The 21224-nt window shown below is 44.1% G+C and overlaps 1 protein-coding gene across 1 annotated transcript in view; it reads left to right on the forward strand.

Annotated features, from left to right (window-relative positions):
* STAB1 (stabilin 1) overlaps positions 1 to 21224 on the forward strand; it is a 1127460-nt gene that overhangs the window by 402398 nt on the left and 703838 nt on the right. Inside the window, exon 21 of the mRNA XM_053721023.1 lies at positions 216 to 302. Within this exon, the coding sequence (XP_053576998.1) occupies positions 216 to 302 (87 nt within the window). The remainder of the gene's footprint in view (positions 1 to 215; positions 303 to 21224) is intronic.

Here is a 21224-nt window from a genome sequence, read left to right on the forward strand (position 1 = left end):
GAGCGCTACAAGTGTGTCCTAATTTAGGCTCTTTTACCTAATCCTTTGCATCATTGATTGTCACACAGCACCACTCTCTAGATGTGATATCAACAAAATTGAGATTATATATTATCCATTTATGATACAATTATCTAAAGATATACACATTGATTACCTAACATAGTGCTATTGATCCATTTCTATTTCAATTAAATATGTATTTGCTGCTTTAGGAAATTGGCTGCTGCAAAGGTTTTTTTGGCCCTGACTGCAAACCATGTCCAGCAGGATTTTCTGAACCATGTTACGGCAGAGGAACTGTAAGTTTTTACTGTTTATTTTGTTGTTTTATTACTTTATTTATTGGTCTAAATAAGGGGCATAATTAGATCTCACTGGGCTCCAGGGCAAAGGATGTGGCAGTCATCCTTCTCTCTTGGTTAGTCAACACCAGAGTATACAGCACTTCCACAGCCTTCATGTAAAATGATATCAGGATTTTTGGTACAGTGACATCTGACAGCCATCTTGGAAACCCTGCCAAATATTGTAAAAACACCTTCTAGCCTTTGCATCTACTTCCTGTCTTTATAACTTGTTTATAGTTTTTGACCTTTTAGTGTTGACCTCTGTCTGTGTGCTAGACTCTCTGCATCTAAAGTTTACACCCTTTCTAGATGTGTGGGCAGCCTTGATTTCAGATATTTGGCTATAGATCAGGAATACATACCTACCACATGAAAAAATCGAACATTTGCTAGTTTGAATAATGCTATTACTCAATAAACATTTATGATGACAATAATACTCAGTGTGTGATGCAAATAGTTACCAATATCATATTTAACAGAGAACACAACATTCAGTTTGTTTTCACGAGTTTTGATTTCCATTGTGCTAAGGACACTTGCAATTTACTATTTATGTTTATGTCTCTAAGGGGCCTATTTATCAAGCCCGTCTTTCTGGTGAGCCTTCAGGCTCGTCAGAAACACAAGTTATGAAGCAGCAGGCTCCATAACCTGTCCGTCTGTTCTGATGAGGCAGACAGCGATTGCCAGAAATCAACCCGAATCACCCGATCGAATACAATCGGGTTGATTGACACCCCCTGCTAGCGGCCGATTGGCCGTGAATCTGCAGGGGGCGGCATTGCACCAGCAGGTCACAAGAACTGCTGGCGCAATGCTGAATGTGGAGAGCGTAATGCTGTCCGCATTTAGCGATGTCTGTCGGACATAACCCACTGATCGGATCATGTCGGACAGACATTTGATAAATAGGCCCCTAAGTGTACCATTATGTAGCTTTCTAAAAACGTTCTTTCTAGCATCTAGATTATTTTTACATCTTTTATGGCCAATTGCTGTTGGCTGTTTATTGTGGAAGGGGTACCTTATTCTCAGTCAGACCTGTGCCTTTTAGGGTACAGTATTTTTGTACCAATTTAACAACTGATTGTTGCCAAAAGACATTGCAACTAGCCTGACCTGTTTAATACTACTTTTAATGTTCCTGGCACAGCTTAGCAGTGCATGTGTCTCTAAGGGAAATAATCTTCAACGATGCTAGTGATTCAGTGGGGCAAATGGAACATGTGTCCATTTCTAGTCTACTTTATTAAAGTTTTGCATCAGCACATTAAACTGTACCTTGGTATCCCTACACTACACATGAAATTAAATAGTTTTTTTCCTGGTGGATGATTTAGTGACAACCTACAGCAAGGCAGATTCCTTATAGAACTTTGGTGAGTATGTTTTACTATAAATTCCAGTGCCCTATTATGGGGCAGAAACTAACAATAATAATGTAATGCTCTTGGGCAGCAGATGAGTCATTGGGCTCCATGTATTAAACATCTACTGCTACCACGAATCATGCCCACCAGACATCGTTGCAATGCTTGTGCAATGCTGCCCCCTGCTTGTAGGCGGCCAGGCGGCTGCTAGAAGGGGTTATCAATCTTCCAGATCAGATTGGATTGGGATGATTTCAATCTACCACATTTTAGGTCTCGTCTGAAATGATGGCCCTCCAAAGCAGCAATCGCTGATTGTTAAATGGAGCCCATTATTGCTATATTGAAAGCCAACTCAGAGCAAGGTCCTCTAAGTTTCTCAACCACAGTCCTCAAGTAACCTTAACAGGCCAGGTTTTCATGATATTTGACAGTCAAAGAGAGGAACAGCACAACAGAAAAGAAGGTGGAACTCTGTCAAGGGCTCCACACTAAGTCCCCAGTACAAATCAAACAGTCCAAAAGACAGCTGCACTCACCATTTCCAAAATTGCAGAAATTTATTGAAACACCAAGGTGCACAAGATAACAACGTTTCGGACCTCAGTCCTTAATCATGTCAGTACATATAATGAACATACAAAGCTCTTAAATAGGAGTTGGTGCTAAGGCCACACCCCCATTTTTACAACACACCTGTGCAATACTATAAGGAGGCTGGATCCTAGTATCCATTAAAAATTACATATCTAATTCCTACATCTGACTAATGCATATAAAATACAAACAATCCAATAATGATGTTTATAAAATACTATCCTCTCCAAGAAATATACAAAATCATAAGGCTCCATGTGAAAATTGTATCTATGTGTTTAACATACAATCTTTAATTTTAACACAATAATTGATAGAACCTGATTACTTGGACCTTAATAGGAGGTGCAAATGCATGAATATATTGAACCTAATGTTATAAAAATATAGACAGGTCAAAATCTTTATTAAGACCCATAGGAATCAAGGTCTCCAATCTATTTATTCAAAAGATCTCTTTTTGTTTTAAGTATAACTCCCTGTCTCCCCCTTGTCTAGGATTGCCAATGTGGTCAATGATTTGGAATCTTAGTTGGCAGATATTATGGCCAGCACTAACAACATGTTTAGCTACAGGGTTTTTAATTTTCTTATTGCGAATATCAGACCTATGTTCTGTCATCCTATTATGGACCATTCTAGTGGTCTCTCCAATGTAACTCCGCCCGCATGGGCACTTGAGCATATAGATAGCATAAGTTGTAGTGCATGTAAAAAAACCTTAATAAAAAATGTTTTCCCTGTTCTAGGATGAAAAAAATATTTGCCTTTAATCATGCTGTTGCAGCTAGAACACCCTAAACAATGGTAGCAGCCATTATTTTTTTCACATAGATACGTTTGAGAATTGCCTTTTAAGGGACCAATATTGGCTTTAACCAATCTATCTCTAAGATTATTGCTTCTTTTAAAAGCTGGCATAAAAGGGGTTTGGAATTCTATAACTAGGGGTTTACATATACCCAAAATGTGCCAATGTTTTTTAAGGCTCTTGAGAATCTCATGACTTAAATCATTATACCTGGTAGACTTAAGTTATGAGATTCTTTCTAATTTACTTCTATTATCTAATTTGCTTCATTCTCTTGGTATCATTTGCTGAAGGAGCAGCAATGCCTTACTGGTTTCTAACTGAACACATGGGTGAGCCAATGACAATCGGTATATATACATGCAGCAACCAATCCGCAGCTAGAACCTAGGTTCTTTGCTGCTCCTGAGTTTACCTAGATAAACCTTTCAGCAAAGGATAACAAGAAAAGTAAGCAAATTAAATAATAGAAGTAAATTGGAAAGTTGTTTAAAATTGTTTTCTCTGAATAATGAAATCATTTTTTTGGGTTTCATGTCCCTTTGAGAAACTGCTCTAAGACAATCATGCAGTATTTTCTGTTAGATACCAAGTCAACACTTTGGGGCCAAATTATCAAGCTCCTGTTTCCGAAACAGTAGTTATGAAGCAGTGGTCTAAAGACTGCTGCTCCATAACTTGTCCGCTGCCTCTGAGGCTGCGGTCTTCAATCCGCCGATCCTATGCGGCTATGAATCTGCAGGACGCGGCATTGCACAAGCAGTTCACAAGAACGTATGCTGTCGGCATTTATCGATGTGCCACGGACATGATATACTACATTGTATCATGTCCGCTCGCACTTTGATAAATTGACCCCTTAAAGTCTATTTTGACTATAAAGTCTATTTAGACACACTTCTATTGGATACTCCAGTCCATCTACCAGTAGGAAGCACACTATTTCAGCAGGCGGCAGATTTTTCCAGGAGAATTGAATGTCAACCACTTACAACCACTGCTTCTTAACTTCCGTTTCAGGTGGACCTGAAACGATAGGGTTCCCAAGAAGCATCCGCTTAGTAAATTAGATTCTTTAACTTTGCTTTTTCATGTAAATATACAAGCCCTAAATCTAACAGTTTTGAGGCTGAGTGGCACTATTTGAAACTATTTGTTTCCAATACACTTTTGAGAGCCAACAGGATGTGTCTACATCTTCAGATAGTTATTGTGCTTGGGGTATCTTTGCTGCAAGTACGCAATCACATAGATCTTTCTATATCATATTCCTCAATTTATATATGAAGATTTCATGAAAGGTCTTGGTTTCAGTGCCTTAAAAGTCCAGATCTCAGCTTCATATGCTGTTACTGTAGTAAAATAGGCCCAGAAGTCATATTTGACCTAAGTGAAAGTCCATAGTTCCACATAGTTATTTGCCTTTAGTTTTTGAAGCTTTGACAACTGTTCATTTCAAGCCTATAGGGAAAGCAACTCTCTATAAACTGATGCTAACAACAGTATTTCTTATTGATTCTTACCTAAGCCAGATTTGTGGGTACGGTACAGGCTCTGTCCTATATTTCATCTGATTTTGTATTTCATTGCAATATATGTGTGTCTGTGTGTGAATAAGTGTGTCTGACTGTCTGTGTGTGAGTGTGTCTGCTCTATTCTGCTCTAGTGTGTGTATGAGTATTTCAGAGTGTGTGTGATTGTGTCTGTGTGTGAATGTGTCAGTGTATCTTTGTGAGTGTGTATTTTTGAGTGTATCAGAGTGTGTATGAGTGTGTGTGTTTCAGAGTGAGCGTGTCAGCATTTCTTTCCTATGACATGGAGAGTCTACAACGTCATTCCAATTACTAGTGGGATATTCACTCCTTGCCAGCAGGAGGAGGCAAAGAGCACTTAGCAGAGCTGTTAAGTGTCACTACTCTTACCCATAACCCCCAGTCATTCTCTTTGCCTCTGTCAATGGAGGATGTGCGAAGTTGGTGTCTGAAGAAATGTAATCCTTTTAGGGGTACTTTTCCCTGCAAGCAAGAATTGGGGTTTAGCTGTGTCCATGTCAATCTCGTTAGTAAGAGTAATGGTGGCTTTTAGCAGTTAGAAAGTAGTGATGTTGTCCTTGCTTTGTTTCTAACATCGTTGCTACCCTAGTTATAGAAAGCCAGAGTTGGTTACTCTGTTCTCTCTTTTTCTACAGGTCTCTGATAGGAATATGTGTCCTTTTACGCCTTGTGAGCTGTCTTCCTGCACAACAGCTGGATTTGAAGGTAAGTGCTTTTGTCTTCTAGGTCTTAGAGACTTGCACTTGAAAAGATTATTTATGCAATATTTATTTTGGGACATAATTAATCCTTTATATAGGATTTACTTTGGGGCAGTGTGCAGGCACTTATTCTATGTGAGGAGACTAAGGGTTCAATGTCTTCCCTTACTGTTTATGGAACGGTACCTCTGGGGCTGAAAGAAGTCTTTATTTTATTAGCCTAACATTCTCAGATGTTGGGAATATAATTTTATTTGGAGATTTTGGATGTTTGGTCCTGCTCTTTCGCTTGAGATACTGAGCGGAGCGGCATCATTTTTATGTGAGCTTTCTTCTGTGATGGCTCGTTTGACCGATCTGCAGGAGAGTTTTTGCATTTGGATAACTTTTGACGTTTTAGGTAGGGCACCTCAGGCTGACTGAGGTGTAGAGGCGCATACTTTGTTTTTCATTATTTGGGTATACTTAGCGTTTTTGCGCTCTGAAAAATAAATTTCTTCTTCAAGTGACAGTAGTCATTTTTAAATTATTTTTCATTCATTTAATTTTTCGGGATTTATTTAGCTATGGACACTGAACAGGAGTCTGTTTCTCTTGATAATTGTTTATTGTGTTTAGAGGCCCAAATTGTTTTGCCTATGCAATATTGTTCCTCATGCTTAGCTAGGACCCTACAGTTTAAAGATAAATTACTGCCTTCTGAGCTTTGTCTCTCAGGATAATGTTGTTCAGGATATGCCACAGCTTTCTCCTCAAATGTCCCAAACCTCAATGGCATCACATACAGTGCCCTGCGGTTCCTCTCAGCCTCCTGGAGGCATGTATTTGCCAGTAGGTTTTGCTGCATAGATTTCTTCTGTGGTGTCTGCGGCTTTATCTGCTTTTCCCATTGCGGGTAAGCACAAGAGGAATCAAATCATATTTCTGCTAGTAAGGTGTCTGTTTCATCTTCTTCTGCGATGGTTGACCTTCCCATAAGTCCGATGAGGAGGATACCTCGGTAGCTTCTGAGGGGGAGATCTCAGATTCTGACAGTGTAAATCCTTTGACTGATTCTGAAGAAGTAAACTTCAGATTTAAGCTTGAACACCTTTGTTTACTTCTAAAGGAGGAGTGTTGGCTCAGGATGCTTGCGGCGCTGACGTTATTGCCACACGCTCCTGATGCCGGTAGGAGCTCACTGGCACAAATCCTGCGCCTATTTAAATCCTGCACTAACGATCTGTCACTGCCCAAGTATAGGTGTTACTCTGTGTGCTCCTGGGTGTGACAGATCGTTCTATATACCTAAATACCATTGTTGCTGAACCTGCCTGTTTGCTGACTACTCTACCTGCCTTAACCCTTAAACTGCTGGACTGATCATTGTTGGTGAACCTACCTGTTTGCTGACTACTCTACCTGCCTTAACCTTTAAACTAATGGACTGATCATTGTTGCTGAACCTGCCTGTTTGCTGACTACTCTACCTGCCTTAACCCTTAAACTGCTGGACTGATCACTGTTGCTGAACCTTCCTGTCTGCTGACTACTCTACCTGCCTTAACCCTTAATCTGCTGGATTATTTACTGTTGCCAATCCCTGCCTGCCTGACCATTCTAGTACTTTATCCCTGGACTGCTCTGTTGTTGCCGCTGGGAACTGTCCTACCTGTGGTGCCATATTCCTCATCTTATTGACTTTCTCTGCTCTTGGATATTCCCTATCATGCCGGCTCGACGCCGGGATAACAAGACTATTTGCCGAGTTGGGTCTGATAGAGGAGTATCCCACGAGCATTACACTGTCGCTGTCAACCCTAAAAAATCTAGTAAGCTTAATAAATACTATGATGTTCCTTCCTCTGTGGAAGTGTTTCCATTTCCAGACCGTGTGTCAGAGATCATATTGCAGGAATGGGACAAACCAGGGATTCCCTTTTCCCCTTCTCCCATTTTTAAAAACATGTTTCCTGTTGCTGACTCCATTCGGGACTCATGGCGCACTGTCCCTAAGGTGGAAGGCACTATTTCTACTCTGGCTAAAAGAACTATGATTCCTATAGAGGATAGCTGTTCTTTTAAGGATCCCATGGATAAAAAGCTTAAGGCTTATTTAAAGAAGATGTATGTTCATCAGGGATTACAATGGCAACCTGCAGCTAGTATTGCTACGGTTGCGAGCACAGCATCTTATTGGTGTGAATCAGATGGAAAGTGAATCTCGAAATGAGTTCCCTTGTTCCAGCTACAAGGGTGTGTTTCTTAGGGACCATCATAGATTCCCTATCCATAAAGATTTTTCTGACGGATGTCAGAACATGCTAACTTCTCACTTCATGTCTCTCTCTCCAGTCTACTGTTCATCCATCAGTGGCTCAATGCATGGAGGTAATTGGTCTGATGGTTGTTTCCATGGACATCATTCCTTTTGCTTGATTACATCTGAGATCTCTGCAGCTATGCATGCTCAGTCAATGAAACGGAGACCATTCAGATCTATCTCTCATGGTGGATTTCTCAGGATCATCTGTCTCAGGGCACATGCTTCCGGAGACCCTCCTAGGTGATTGTGACCACGGACACCAGACTGCTAGACTGGGAAACAGTCTGGGGGTCATTTAAATCTCAGGGCCTACGGTTGCGAGCGCAGCATCTTATTGGTGTGATGCCTTATCTGAGTTGATTTTAGAGGAAACTTCTTTAGAGGAGATCCAAGATAGGATCAAGGCTCTTAAACTGGCCAATTCCTTTATTTCTGATGCCAACATGCAAGTCATTAGACTGGGAGCCAAGATGTCTAGCTTTGCGGTTCTAGCTCGCAGAGCTCTATGGCTAAAATCTTGGTCAGCTGATGTTACTTCCAAGTCCAAGCTCCTGTCTTTACCTTACAAGGGTAAGACCCTTTTTGGTCCTGGTCTGGCGGAGATAATTTCTGAGATTACAGGTGGAAAGGGATATTTTCTACCTCAGGACAATAAGAATATTCCTATGGGTCACCAAAGCTCTAATTTTCATTCCTTTTGTAACTTCAAAGATCAAAATTCCACCTTTTCCTCCTCCAAGCAGGAGCAGTCCAATTCCTCCCGGAGATCCAATCAGCCTTGAAATAAGGGGAAGCAGGCAAAGAAGCCTTCATCTGAGGCTAAATCAGCATGAAGAGTCTGCCCCCAGTCCGATATTGGATCAAGTGGGGGGCAGACTTTCCTTTTTTCATCAAGCTTGGATACGCGATGTCCCAGATTCTTGGGCTGTGGACATAGTATCTCAGGGTTACAAAATAGGATTCAAGACTTGTCGTCCCAGGGGCAGATTCATCCTCTCAAGACTTTCTGCAGACCAGATAAAAAGAGAGGCCTTCTTAAGCTGCATTCAGGACCTTTCCTCCCTGAGAGTGATTGTTCCAGTTCCTGTAAGGGAACAGGGTCAAGGATTTTATTCAAATCTTTTTGTGGTTCACAAAAAAGAGGGAACCTTTCGACCCATTTTAGACCTAATATGTCTCAACAAATTCCTCACAGTGCCATTCAAGATGGAAAACATTAATTCTATTCTTCCTTTGGTCCAAGAGGGTCAGTTCATGATGACCCTAGACCTGAAGGACACGTATCTGCATGTTCCCATTCACAGGTATCATCACCAGTTCCTAATATTTGCTTTTCTAGACAAGCACTTTCAATTTGTTGCTCTTCCGTTTGGCCTTGCCACAGCTCCCAGAGTTTTCACAAAGGTTCTGGGGGCTTTTTTGGCAGTTGTCAGGTCTCAGGGAATTGCAATGGCACCTTACCTGGATGACATCTTGATTCAAGCATCATCTTTTCAACTACCAAACTCTCATACTGAGATCTTGTTGTCTTTTGTACATTCCCACAGATGGAAAGTGAATCTGGAAAAGAGTTCCCTTATTCCAGCTACAAGGGTGTGTTTCTTAGGGACCATCATAGATTCCCTATCCATGAAGATCTTTCTGACGGATGTCAGAAAACCCAAACTTCTCACTTCATGTCTCTCTCTCCAGTCTACTGTTCATCCATCAGTGGCTCAATGCATGGAGGTAATTGGTCTGATGGTTGCTTCCATGGACATCATTCCTTTTGCTTGATTACATTTGAGATCTCTGCAGCTATGCATGCTCAGTCAATGGAACGGAGACCATTCAGATCTATATCAGAGGATAGATCTGGATCCTCTAACAAGAGACTCTCTCTCGTGGTGGATTTCTCAGGATCATCTGTCTTAGGGCACATGCTTCCGGAGACCCTCCTAGGTGATTGTGACCATGGACACCAGTCTGCTAGACTGGGAAACAGTCTGGGGCTCGTTTAAATCTCAGGGCCTTTGGACTTAGGAGGAGTCCTCTATCTCACCATAAACATCTTAGAGTTGAGAGCAATCTTCAGTACCTTGATAGCTTGGCCTCAGTTGTCTTTAGCCCAGTTTATCAAATTTCAGTCGGACAACATCACTGTTACAGAAGCATTAGTTATTTTGTTGTGAAGAGCTTATTTCCCAGCAGCAATGCCTGAACCAGCAAGCCAGCGCCTAAGAAGGGCTCCAAGAAAACTGTAACAAGTTTCATTTCATAAAGAGTTAACTCTTTTTTTTTCAGCTTTTAGAAACTATTGTCTAATCACCTCTGGAGCCAGACTGCTAATTGATAAGATGAACTTGTAAACTTGTTATCTTAAGTACTGTAATCCTATTGTGGCCTGTCAAAGGACAGTGCTCTCTATCTAAATGTGTGATGGGGGATTTTGTGCTTCCCCCCCTCTCCCCCTGAGAGTGCCCTGTGTGCATGTAACCTTAATAAAAAGCAGGCTGGGCATCCCAGTCCTGAGTTCTTGTTTGACCCTCAATCGCAGCGTTGACTCGTTTTTGTGGGCAGAAGGGTATCCTAGCTGTACTGCAGCTAAGGGAGATTATTCTATATTTGCGAGACTCATATAGAATACTATGGAAAGCAGCTTCTCCCCTCTTTAGCAATAGGGATCCAGGCTACTAAGCGGTCCATCTCTCAGCGAGACTAAGGGTAACCGTAACATTTGGCGGCAGCGGCGGGATTTTCCTGGATTTCCTAGGAGAGGTACAGAACGGATGGAGAGCGCTTACGAAAAATTGAAGCGTACAACCCTAAAGGATTTACTTGAAAGCAGAGGGGGGTACGCCAGCAACCGGCCGAGGAGAGAGCTGATCGCAGAATTGACCGAACTGGATCAGAGCTTCACAATGGCGGAAACACCGACCACGATTAGTGACGAAAAAACCAGGATTGTTCGGGAAAGGCTCTCATTATACGGGCCGAACCCCTCCATGGAATTGGTACAGCAGTTGATGGCGGAGGCGGACGAGGATATACGAGAGACTCGAGCCCACGAACTCAACCTAGCGAACGCACACCGCAATGCTGAAGCCCCGCAGGTAATCATCCCTGTTGAAAATGCTGGGAGGCCCAAGATACCCTATGCGGCATTTCGACCCTTCCTAGAGAGCGAGACAGGGATTGATGAATATTTGGCGGACTTCGAAAGGCAATGTGCCCTGCACCAGATTCCCAACAGAGAGTGGCCCACGATATTGTCTGGGAAACTATCCGGGCGAGCCCTGGAAGCCTTTCGTACTCTGGGTGCTGAGGAAGTGACACAGTATGAGCTAGTTAAGGCGACACTGTTGCGACGGTACGCTGTAACTCCGGACACGTATCGCCGACAGTTTCGGGGCACGGAAAAGAAGCCTAACGATACCCATATGGAATGGGCGCACCGAATGCGGAGAGCGGCAAATCACTGGCTGAGCGGATGTAAAGCGGTGACTGGGGAGGAAATTTTACAATTGTTTCTCTTAGAACATTTTTATAATGGCATGGAACAGCAAGGGAAGGAATGGCTGCGAGACAGGCGGCCTTCTACCTTAGAAGAAGCAGCCAAATTGGCCGATGAACATTATGACTCCCGTCTTCACGAACCCATGAACTACCGAGCTCCAGCACGGGTCGAACCCAGAGAGGTTTACCGTACACCCCCTCGTGCTGAATTCCGAGCCCCGGTGCCCACAGGGCCCGCCCGACACTCAGGACCACCCAATAACAGCTCTGAGCGTCCCAGACCGACTTGCCACCGATGCAAGCAACCAGGGCATTTCATGGCTAGCTGCCCCCTTAATACGCACCAGACACCCAGGAATTACAATTACCCCTCTGGGTCCTATCGTCCGGCCCGGGCCCTCTGTGTTAACCAAGAGGCCCCTATGGAGGGATATGTGGGGCCGCTTCACGAGGCAGACCCTGTATATGCTGCCTCAGATAACCGCCAGCACCATCGGCAGAGGGTATGGCTCGAGGGGCGATCTACCGAGGGATTGCGAGACACAGGGGCTACTATCACGCTGGTACAGAGTCATTTGGTGCCAGAGCACAAGCGATCCGGACAGACTGTGGCCGTTAGAGTGGCGGGGGGGGATGTGTACAAAATTCCAACAGCTAAAGTACATCTTGATTGGGGAGCGGGAAAGGGGGCTGTGAACGTGGGCCTAATGGATAATTTACCTGCCGAAGTACTACTGGGCAACGATTTGGGCCCCATGACTTCTGCCTATGCTCCAGTATGCAACAATGAGGCGGACCCAGTGACTACACGGGCCCAAGCCCGGACGGAGCGAGAGCTCTCACCAGTGCGGGAGACACAGGTAAGACCTACCCCAACCTTGCCTGACAGGTTAGGCCCCATACCCTGGGACACCCCAGATGCTTTCGAGGCAGAGTCTAAGACTGACCCGACCTTACAAAAGTACCGGGAACGAGCAGAGACCGGAGGGGGCGGGGCAGATAACGAAACATTCTTATGGGAAAAAGGGAAACTATACCGCTGGACAGAGAAAAGGGGACAGCGTAGGCGACAGCTGGTAGTGCCCCACAAATACCGTCAAGAAATCCTCAAAATAGGCCACGACATCCCCTTAGCAGGCCACCTAGCCGTTACCCATACCCTACACCGCATTACTCACACGTTCTTTTGGCCAGGGGTGCACGCTGACGTTAGAACTTACTGTAACACCTGCGATGTGTGTCAACGAGTAGGAAGGCGAGGCGATCACCCTAAAGCCCAGCTAGTAAATATGCCCATTGTAGAGGAACCCTTCAGCCGGGTTGCTATTGACCTAGTGGGACCACTGGCTACCCCTAGTCCCTCCGGTAAGCGATACATTCTTACCGTAGTGGACTACGCTACCAGGTACCCAGAGGCTGTCGCCCTATCCAACATACAAGCGGATACGGTAGCGAATGCACTAGTACAGGTGTTCTCCCGGGTAGGATTTCCAAAAGAAATCCTATCCGACCGAGGCACCCAATTTACGGCTGAATTGACCCAACAACTCTGGCAGGTTTGCAAAATTAAGTCCCTCCTAAGCTCCCCATACCACCCCCAGACGAACGGGCTGTGTGAGAGGTTCAATGGGACCCTCAAGCAAATGCTCAAGACGTTCACTCAGGAATACCGAGACTGGGAACGCTTCCTGCCGCACCTCCTATTTGCTTATCGGGAGGTGCCCCAGGAAACGACAGGGTTCTCTCCCTTCGAGTTGCTCTACGGAAGAAAGGTACGGGGACCCCTAAACCTGATCCGGGAGCACTGGGAGGGAGAGATGGAGGCTGACGGTGTCCCAATTGTGCCATACGTGCTGGAACTCAGGGACCGAATGGAGCAATTAGCCAAATCCGTGCGGGCTAATCTCCAGTTGGCCCAGAGAAGACAGAAAGTATGGTACGATCGGGGGGCCCGAAAGAGAATCTTCACCATAGGACAAAAGGTGTTAGTACTTAAGCCGGTGAAGACAGACAAATTGCAGGCGTCCTGGCAGGGTCCCTACCAGATCGTAGAGAAAAGGGGAGACACCACTTATGTGATAGCTAGCTGCCACGACAACAATCTTAGAAAGACATTCCATGTAAACATGCTCAAGGAATATTTTGAGCGACCAGAGAACGTGACGGCCGTATGTTGTTCCCCTCAGGAAGACCCCGACAGTTTACCCATTCCAGACCTATTAGAAAAGAGCCTCCCCACAGGTATAGTGGCGCAGGTTCAGATAGGGGACCGACTTAGCCCCACTGAAAGGGAGCAGCTCAACCAACTCCTCCAGTCCAAACACCTCACCTTCTCCCCGAAGCCAGGGTACACTACTTTAACCACCCACCAGGTAGATACTCCGGGACAAGCTCCCTTGCGCCAGGCTCCGTACCGAATCCCCGAAGCAGTTAGGACAGGAATGAAGAAGGAGATCGATGAGATGCTCCAGCTCAGGGTAATTGAGCCCTCCGATAGTCCCTGGGCCTCCCCAGTTGTCTTGGTGCCCAAGAAAGATGGGACCACCCGGTTCTGCGTAGACTATCGGAGGCTCAATGAAAATACCGTGACGGACGCTTACCCTATGCCCAGGGTAGACGAGCTACTCGATCGTATAGCCAGGGGAAATTACCTGACCACTATTGACCTCTGCAAAGGTTACTGGCAGATTCCCCTGGCCCCGGAGGCTATCCCCAAGTCGGCATTCGTCACCCCATTCGGCTTATATCAGTTTAGGGTAATGCCGTTTGGGATGAAGAATGCCCCAGCTACATTCCAGCGCTTGGTGGATAGGCTCCTGGATGGCTTCCAGAGTTTTGCTTGCGCCTACCTGGACGACATAGCGATCCACAGTGAGTCCTGGGAGGACCACTTAGCTCATGTGGGAATGGTTCTGGATCAGATCCGGGCTGCTGGCCTGACTCTGAAGCCAGAAAAATGCCACTTTGGGATGGCCGAGGTACAGTACCTGGGTCACCGGGTGGGGTGTGGAAAGCAGCGACCAGAGCCGGCCAAAATAGAAGCTGTCGCCAATTGGCCCACCCCCATCACTAAGACTCAGGTCCTAGCCTTCCTGGGCACGGCAGGGTACTATAGACGGTTCGTACCAGACTACAGCACACTTGCCAAACCCCTGACTGACTTGACCAAGAAGAACTTACCTCGACAGGTCCTGTGGTCTCCCCACTGTGAAACGGCTTTCCAGGCTCTCAAAAATGCTCTAATTAACGCTCCTGTCTTGGCGGCCCCAGCCCTTAACAAACGTTTTATCGTCCATACCGATGCTTCCATGTTCGGGCTGGGAGCCGTCCTCAGCCAAGTAGGCGAAGATGGAGGGGAGCATCCAGTTGCCTACATCAGCCGGAAGCTCCTGCCCCGCGAAGTCAGCTATGCAGCGGTCGAAAAGGAGTGTTTGGCTTTGGTGTGGGCATTAAAGAAATTGACTCCCTATTTATATGGTCAGGAGTTCACTCTGGTCACCGACCATAACCCGTTGGTGTGGCTGAACCGGGTCTCTGGAGATAACGGCAGGCTATTACGTTGGAGCTTATCGTTGCAAACCTTCAATTTCACCATTACTTACAGACCTGGGAAACAGAATGGCAACGCCGACGGGTTGTCCAGACAAACCGACCTCAGCCCCGCATAACCAGCGGTCTGGACAGCCTTAGTCTGCCCCGAAAAGGGGTCAGACCGTGTCTGCCAGAGTGTTCCACAGAAAGGGAGCAATGTTACAGAAGCATTAGTTATTTTGTTGTGAAGAGCTTATTTCCCAGCAGCAATGCCTGAACCAGCAAGCCAGTGCCTAAGAAGGGCTCCAAGAAAACTGTAACAAGTTTCATTTCATAAAGAGTTAACTCTTTTTTTTTCAGCTTTTAGAAACTATTGTCTAATCACCTCTGGAGCCAGACTGCTAATTGATAAGATGAACTTGTAAACTTGTTATCTTAAGTACTGTAATCCTATTGTGGCCTGTCAAAGGACAGTGCTCTCTATCTAAATGTGTGATGGGGGATTTTGTGCTTCCCCCCCTCTCCCCCTGGGAGTGCCCTGTGTGCATGTAACCTTAATAAAAAGCAGGCTGGGCATCCCAGTCCTGAGTTCTTGTTTGACCCTCAATCGCAGCGTTGACTCGTTTTTGTGGGCAGAAGGGTATCCTAGCTGTACTGCAGCTAAGGGAGATTATTCTATATTTGCGAGACTCATATAGAATACTATGGAAAGCAGCTTCTCCCCTCTTTAGCAATAGGGATCCAGGCTACTAAGCGGTCCATCTCTCAGCGAGACTAAGGGTAACCGTAACAATCACCTCAGTGGTTTACATCAACCACCAGGGAGGAACTTGGAGTTCCTAGGCCATGAAAGAGGTGATTCGCATTATACAGTGGGTAGAAGCTCACAGTCTCCTATCTGCCATCCACATTCCAGGAGTGGACAACTGGGAGGCGGATTTGATGAGCAGACAGACCTTTCATCCCAGGGAGTGGGCTCTCCATCCGGATAGACTCTCAGGTGGGCGGTGCCGGAGTTGTATCTGATGGCGTCTCGTCAGAACGCCAAGCTTCCAAGGTACGGTTCAAGGTCAAGATATCCTCAGGCCTGATAGATGCCCTGGCAGTTCCTTGGGATTTTGGTCTAACATACCTGTTTCCTCCTTTTGCTCTCCTTCCACGAGTCATTGCTCGTATCAAGCAGGAGAGAGCGTCTATAATTCTAATAGCTCCTGCATGGCCTGGTTTGCGGACCTGGTGAAGATGTCATCTCTTCCACCTTGGAGGTTACCTCTGAGGAAGGATCTTCTAACTCAGGGTCCTTTCCGCCATCCAAATCTAGTTTATCTAAAAGCTGACTGCTTGGAGATTGAACGCTTAGTTTTGGCTAAGCCTGGGTTTTCTGAGTCGGCCATGGATACCATGCTTCAGGCTCGCAAACTAGTTATTCGTAAAATTTACCATAAGGTATGGCGCAAATATCTATATTGGTGTGAATCGAAAGGCTTCTCTTGGAACAGGGTCAGGATTCCTAGGATTTTATCTTTTCTCCAGGAGTGTCTGGAGAAGGGCTTGTCAGTCAGTTCTCTGAAGGGTCAGATTCTGTACTGTCTATTCTTTTAAACAAACGTCTGGTGGATGTGCCAGATGTTTAATCCTTTTGTCAGGCACTGGTCAGAATCAGGCCTGTGTATAAACCTGTTGCTCCTCCTTGGAGCTTGGACCTGGTGCTTAAAGTTTTGCAACAGGCTCCGTTTGAGCCAATGCATTCTGTAGATATTAAATTGTTATCTTGGAAGGTTTTGTTTCTTATTGCTATTTCCGCTGCTCACTGAGTTTCCGAACACTCGGCTCTGCAGTGTGATTCCCCTTACCTTATTTTTAATGGGGATAAGGCGGTCCTTCGTACTAAATTGGGGTTTCTCCCTATGATGGTGTTGGATCGAAATATTAATCAGGAAATTGTTGTTCCTTCTTTTTGTCCTAATCCTTCTTCTCATAAGGAACGTCTTTTGCATAACTTGGATGTTGCGCGTGCTCTAAAAGTTAACCTACAAGCAACTAAAGACTTTTGTCAGTTTTCTGCGCTGTTTGTTTGTTTCTCTGGAAAGCGTAAGGGTCAGAAGGCAACTTCTACTTCTCTTTCCCTCTGGTTGAGAAGTATGATTCGTTTTGCTAATGAGTCTGCTAGACAGCAGCCTCCTGAGAGTATTACGGCTCACTCCACTAGGGCTGTCTTCTCTTCTTAGGCGTTAAAAATTATGCTTCAGCGGAACAGATTTGCAAGGCGGCAACATGTTCCTCTCTGCATACTTTTTCCAAATTCTACAAATTTGATACTTTTGCCTCGGCGGAGGCCTCTTTTGAGAGAAAGGTTCTTCAAGCGGTGGTGCCTTCTGTTTAGGTCCTCCTGCCTTTTTCTCCCTCCCTGTTCATTCCGTGTCCTCTAGCTTGGGTATTGGTTCCCACTAGTAATTGGAATTACGTTGTTGACTCTCCATGTCATAGGAAAGAAAACAAAATGTATGCTGATAAATTTCTTTCTTTCCGAACATGGAGAGTCTACAACCCCACCCTTAAATAAGACAGTATTTTTTTGTTAAACCTCAGGCACCTCTACACCTTTGTGTTATCTTCTTTTTTCCATTTCCCTTCAGCCAAATAACTGGGGGTTACGGGTAAGGGAAGTGACACTTAACAGCTCTGCTGGCGTGCTCTTTGCCTCCTCCTGCTGGCCAGGAGTGAATATCCCACTAGTAATTGAAATGATGTTGTGGACTCTCTATGTCCGGAAATAAATACATTTATCAGTTAAGCATAAATTTAGTTTTTTTGAGTGTGTCAGAGTGTTAACGTATCTGTTTGTGTGAGTGTGTCTCTGTCTATGAGTGAGTGTTTCACAGTGTGTGGGAGTGATTAAAAGAGTGTGTGTTAGTGTTTCAGAGTGTATGTGTGTCAGAATGTGTGTGTTTCAGATTGTTTGTCTCTGTAAGTATATGTGTGTTTGAGTGTATCTGAGTTTATGTTTATATTTATGTGTATGTGTGTTATTACTTTTGCACAGGTCAAAGTGGGGGAGGGTCCACAATCAGTGTCCAATTAAGTGGCCCCACAATTTCTCCTTTTCTTTCTTGTATTCATTCATTGGGATTGATTGGTTACTGAAAATCTATTTGTCAGCTGTTTCCTATAGGAAACATATTTAGAGCCCCAGAGGAGAAGTGGAACAGCAGCTTAAAGTGGCAGTAAACACCTTGAGAATTTAATATAAAATGTTTAAATATGCATAAAATATAATTTTTTAATATATATACATTATTTATTTTGACTATTTTAATGTAATTTAGCTCTTAAAGTTGTGTTTTTTTCTAATTCTCAGAACTGGAAAAGCATCATCAATGCTAACCCTGCTGCATATTCCCTAAAAAGATTAAGGCCTAGATTTAGAGTTCGGCGGTAGCCGTGAAAACCAGCGTTAGAGGCTCCTAACGCTGGTTTTAGGCTACCGCCGGTATTTGGAGTCAGTGATTAAAGGGTCTAACGCTCACTTTTCAGCCGCGACTTTTCCATACCGCAGATCCCCTTACGTCAATTACGTATCCTATCTTTTCAATGGGATCTTTCTAACGCCGGTATTTAGAGTCGTTTCTGAAGTGAGCGTTAGAGCTCTAACGACAAAACTCCAGCCGCAGGAAAATAGCAGGAGTTAAGAGCTTTCTGGGCTAACGCCGGTTCATAAAGCTCTTAACTACTGTACCCTAAAGTACACTAACACCCATAAACTACCTATGTACCCCTAAACCGAGGTCCCCCCACATCGCCGCCACTCGATTAAAATTTTTTAACCCCTAATCTTCCGACCGCCACCTACGTTATACTTATGTACCCCTAATCTGCTGCCCCTAACCCCGCCGACCCCTGTATTATATTTATTAACCCCTAACCTGCCCCCCACAACGTCACCGCCAGCTACCTACAATAATTAACCCCTAATCTGCCGACCGCAAAGCGCCGCCACCTACGTTATCCTTATGTACCCCTAATCTGCTGCCCCTAACACCGCCGACCCCTATATTATATTTATTAACCCCTAATCTGCCCCCCTCAACGTCGCCGACACCTGCCTACACTTATTAACCCCTAATCTGACGAGCGGACCTGAGCGCTACTATAATAAAGTTATTAACCCCTAATCCGCCTCATTAACCCTATCATAAATAGTATTAACCCCTAATCTGCCCTCCCTAACATCGCCGACACCTAACTTCAATTATTAACCCCTAATCTGACGACCGGAGCTCACCGCTACTATAATAAATGGATTAACCCCTAAAGCTAAGTCTAACCCTAACACTAACACCCCCCTAACTTAAATATAATTTACATCTAACGAAATTAATTAACTCTTATTAAATAAATTATTCCTATTTAAAGCTAAATACTTACCTGTAAAATAAATCCTAATATAGCTGCAATATAAATTATAATTATATTGTAGCTATTTTAGGATTAATATTTATTTTACAGGCAACTTGGTAATTATTTTAACCAGGTACAATAGCTATTAAATAGTTAAGAACTATTTAATAGTTACCTAGTTAAAATAATTACAAAATTACCTGTAAAATAAGTCCTAACCTAAGTTATAATTAAACCTAACACTACCCTATCAATAAATTAATTAAATAAACTACCTACAATTACCTACAATAAAACCTAACACTACACTATCAATAAATAAATTAAATACAATTGCTACAAATAACTACAATTACATAAACTAACTAAAGTACAAAAAATAAAAAAGAACTAAGTTACAAAAAATAAAAAAATATTTACCAACATAAGAAAAATATTACAACAATTTTAAACTAATTACACCTACTCTAAGCCCCCTAATAAAATAACAAAGACCCCCAAAATAAAAAATTCCCTACCCTATTCTAAATTAATAAATGTAAAAGCTCTTTTACCTTACCAGCCCTGAACAGGGCCCTTTGCGGGGCATGCCCCAAGAAAATCAGCTCTTTTGCCTGTAAAAAAAAACATACAATACCCCCCTCCAACATTACAACCCACCACCCACATACCCCTAATCTAACCCAAACCCCCCTTAAATAAACCTAACACTAAGCCCCTGAAGATCTTCCTACCTTGTCTTCACCATCCAGGTATCACCGATCCGTCCTGGCATCCGGTGCTGAAGAGGTCCAGAAGAGGCTCCAAAGTCTTCCTCCTATCCGGCAAGAAGAGGACATCCGGACCGGCAAACATCTTCTCCAAGCGGCATCTTCGATCTTCTTCCATCCGGTGCGGAGCGGGTCCATCTTGAAGCAGCCGACGCGGATCCATCCTCTTCTTCCGTTGTCTCCCGACGAATGACGGTTCCTTTAAGGGACGTCATCCAAGATGGCGTCCCTCGAATTCCGATTGGCTGATAGGATTCTATCAGCCAATCGGAATTAAGGTAGGAATATTCTGATTGGCTGATGGAATCAGCCAATCAGAATCAAGTTCAATCCTATTGGCTGATCCAATCAGCCAATCAGATTGACCTCGCATTCTATTGGCTGTTCCGTTCAGCCAATAGAATGCGAGGTCAATCTGATTGGCTGATTGGATCAGCCAATCGGATTGAACTTGATTCTGATTGGCTGATTCCATCAGCCAATCAGAATATTCCTACCTTAATTCCGATTGGCTGATAGAATCCTATCAGCCAATCGGAATTCGAGGGACGCCATCTTGGATGACGTCCCTTAAAGGAACCGTCATTCGTCGGGAGACAACGGAAGAAGAGGATGGATCCGTGTCGGCTGCTTCAAGATGGACCCGCTCCGCACCGGATGGAAGAAGATCGAAGATGCCGCTTGGAGAAGATGTTTGCCGGTCCGGATGTCCTCTTCTTGCCGGATAGGAGGAAGACTTTGGAGCCTCTTCTGGACCTCTTCAGCACCGGATGCCAGGACGGATCGGTGATACCTGGATGGTGAAGACAAGGTAGGAAGATCTTCAGGGGCTTAGTGTTAGGTTTATTTAAGGGGGGTTTGGGTTAGATTAGGGGTATGTGGGTGGTGGGTTGTAATGTTGGAGGGGGGTATTGTATGTTTTTTTTTACAGGCAAAAGAGCTGATTTTCTTGGGGCATGCCCCGCAAAGGGCCCTGTTCAGGGCTGGTAAGGTAAAAGAGCTTTTACATTTATTAATTTAGAATAGGGTAGGGAATTTTTTATTTTGGGGGTCTTTGTTATTTTATTAGGGGGCTTAGAGTAGGTGTAATTAGTTTAAAATTGTTGTAATATTTTTCTTATGTTGGTAAATATTTTTTTATTTTTTGTAACTTAGTTCTTTTTTATTTTTTGTACTTTAGTTAGTTTATGTAATTGTAGTTATTTGTAGCAATTGTATTTAATTTATTTATTGATAGTGTAGTGTTAGGTTAATTGTAGGTAATTGTAGGTAGTTTATTTAATTAATTTATTGATAGGGTAGTGTTAGGTTTAATTATAACTTAGGTTAGGACTTATTTG

Source organism: Bombina bombina, chromosome 7, assembly GCF_027579735.1.
Source record: "Bombina bombina isolate aBomBom1 chromosome 7, aBomBom1.pri, whole genome shotgun sequence".
In the NCBI taxonomy this organism is placed as follows: domain Eukaryota; kingdom Metazoa; phylum Chordata; class Amphibia; order Anura; family Bombinatoridae; genus Bombina; species Bombina bombina.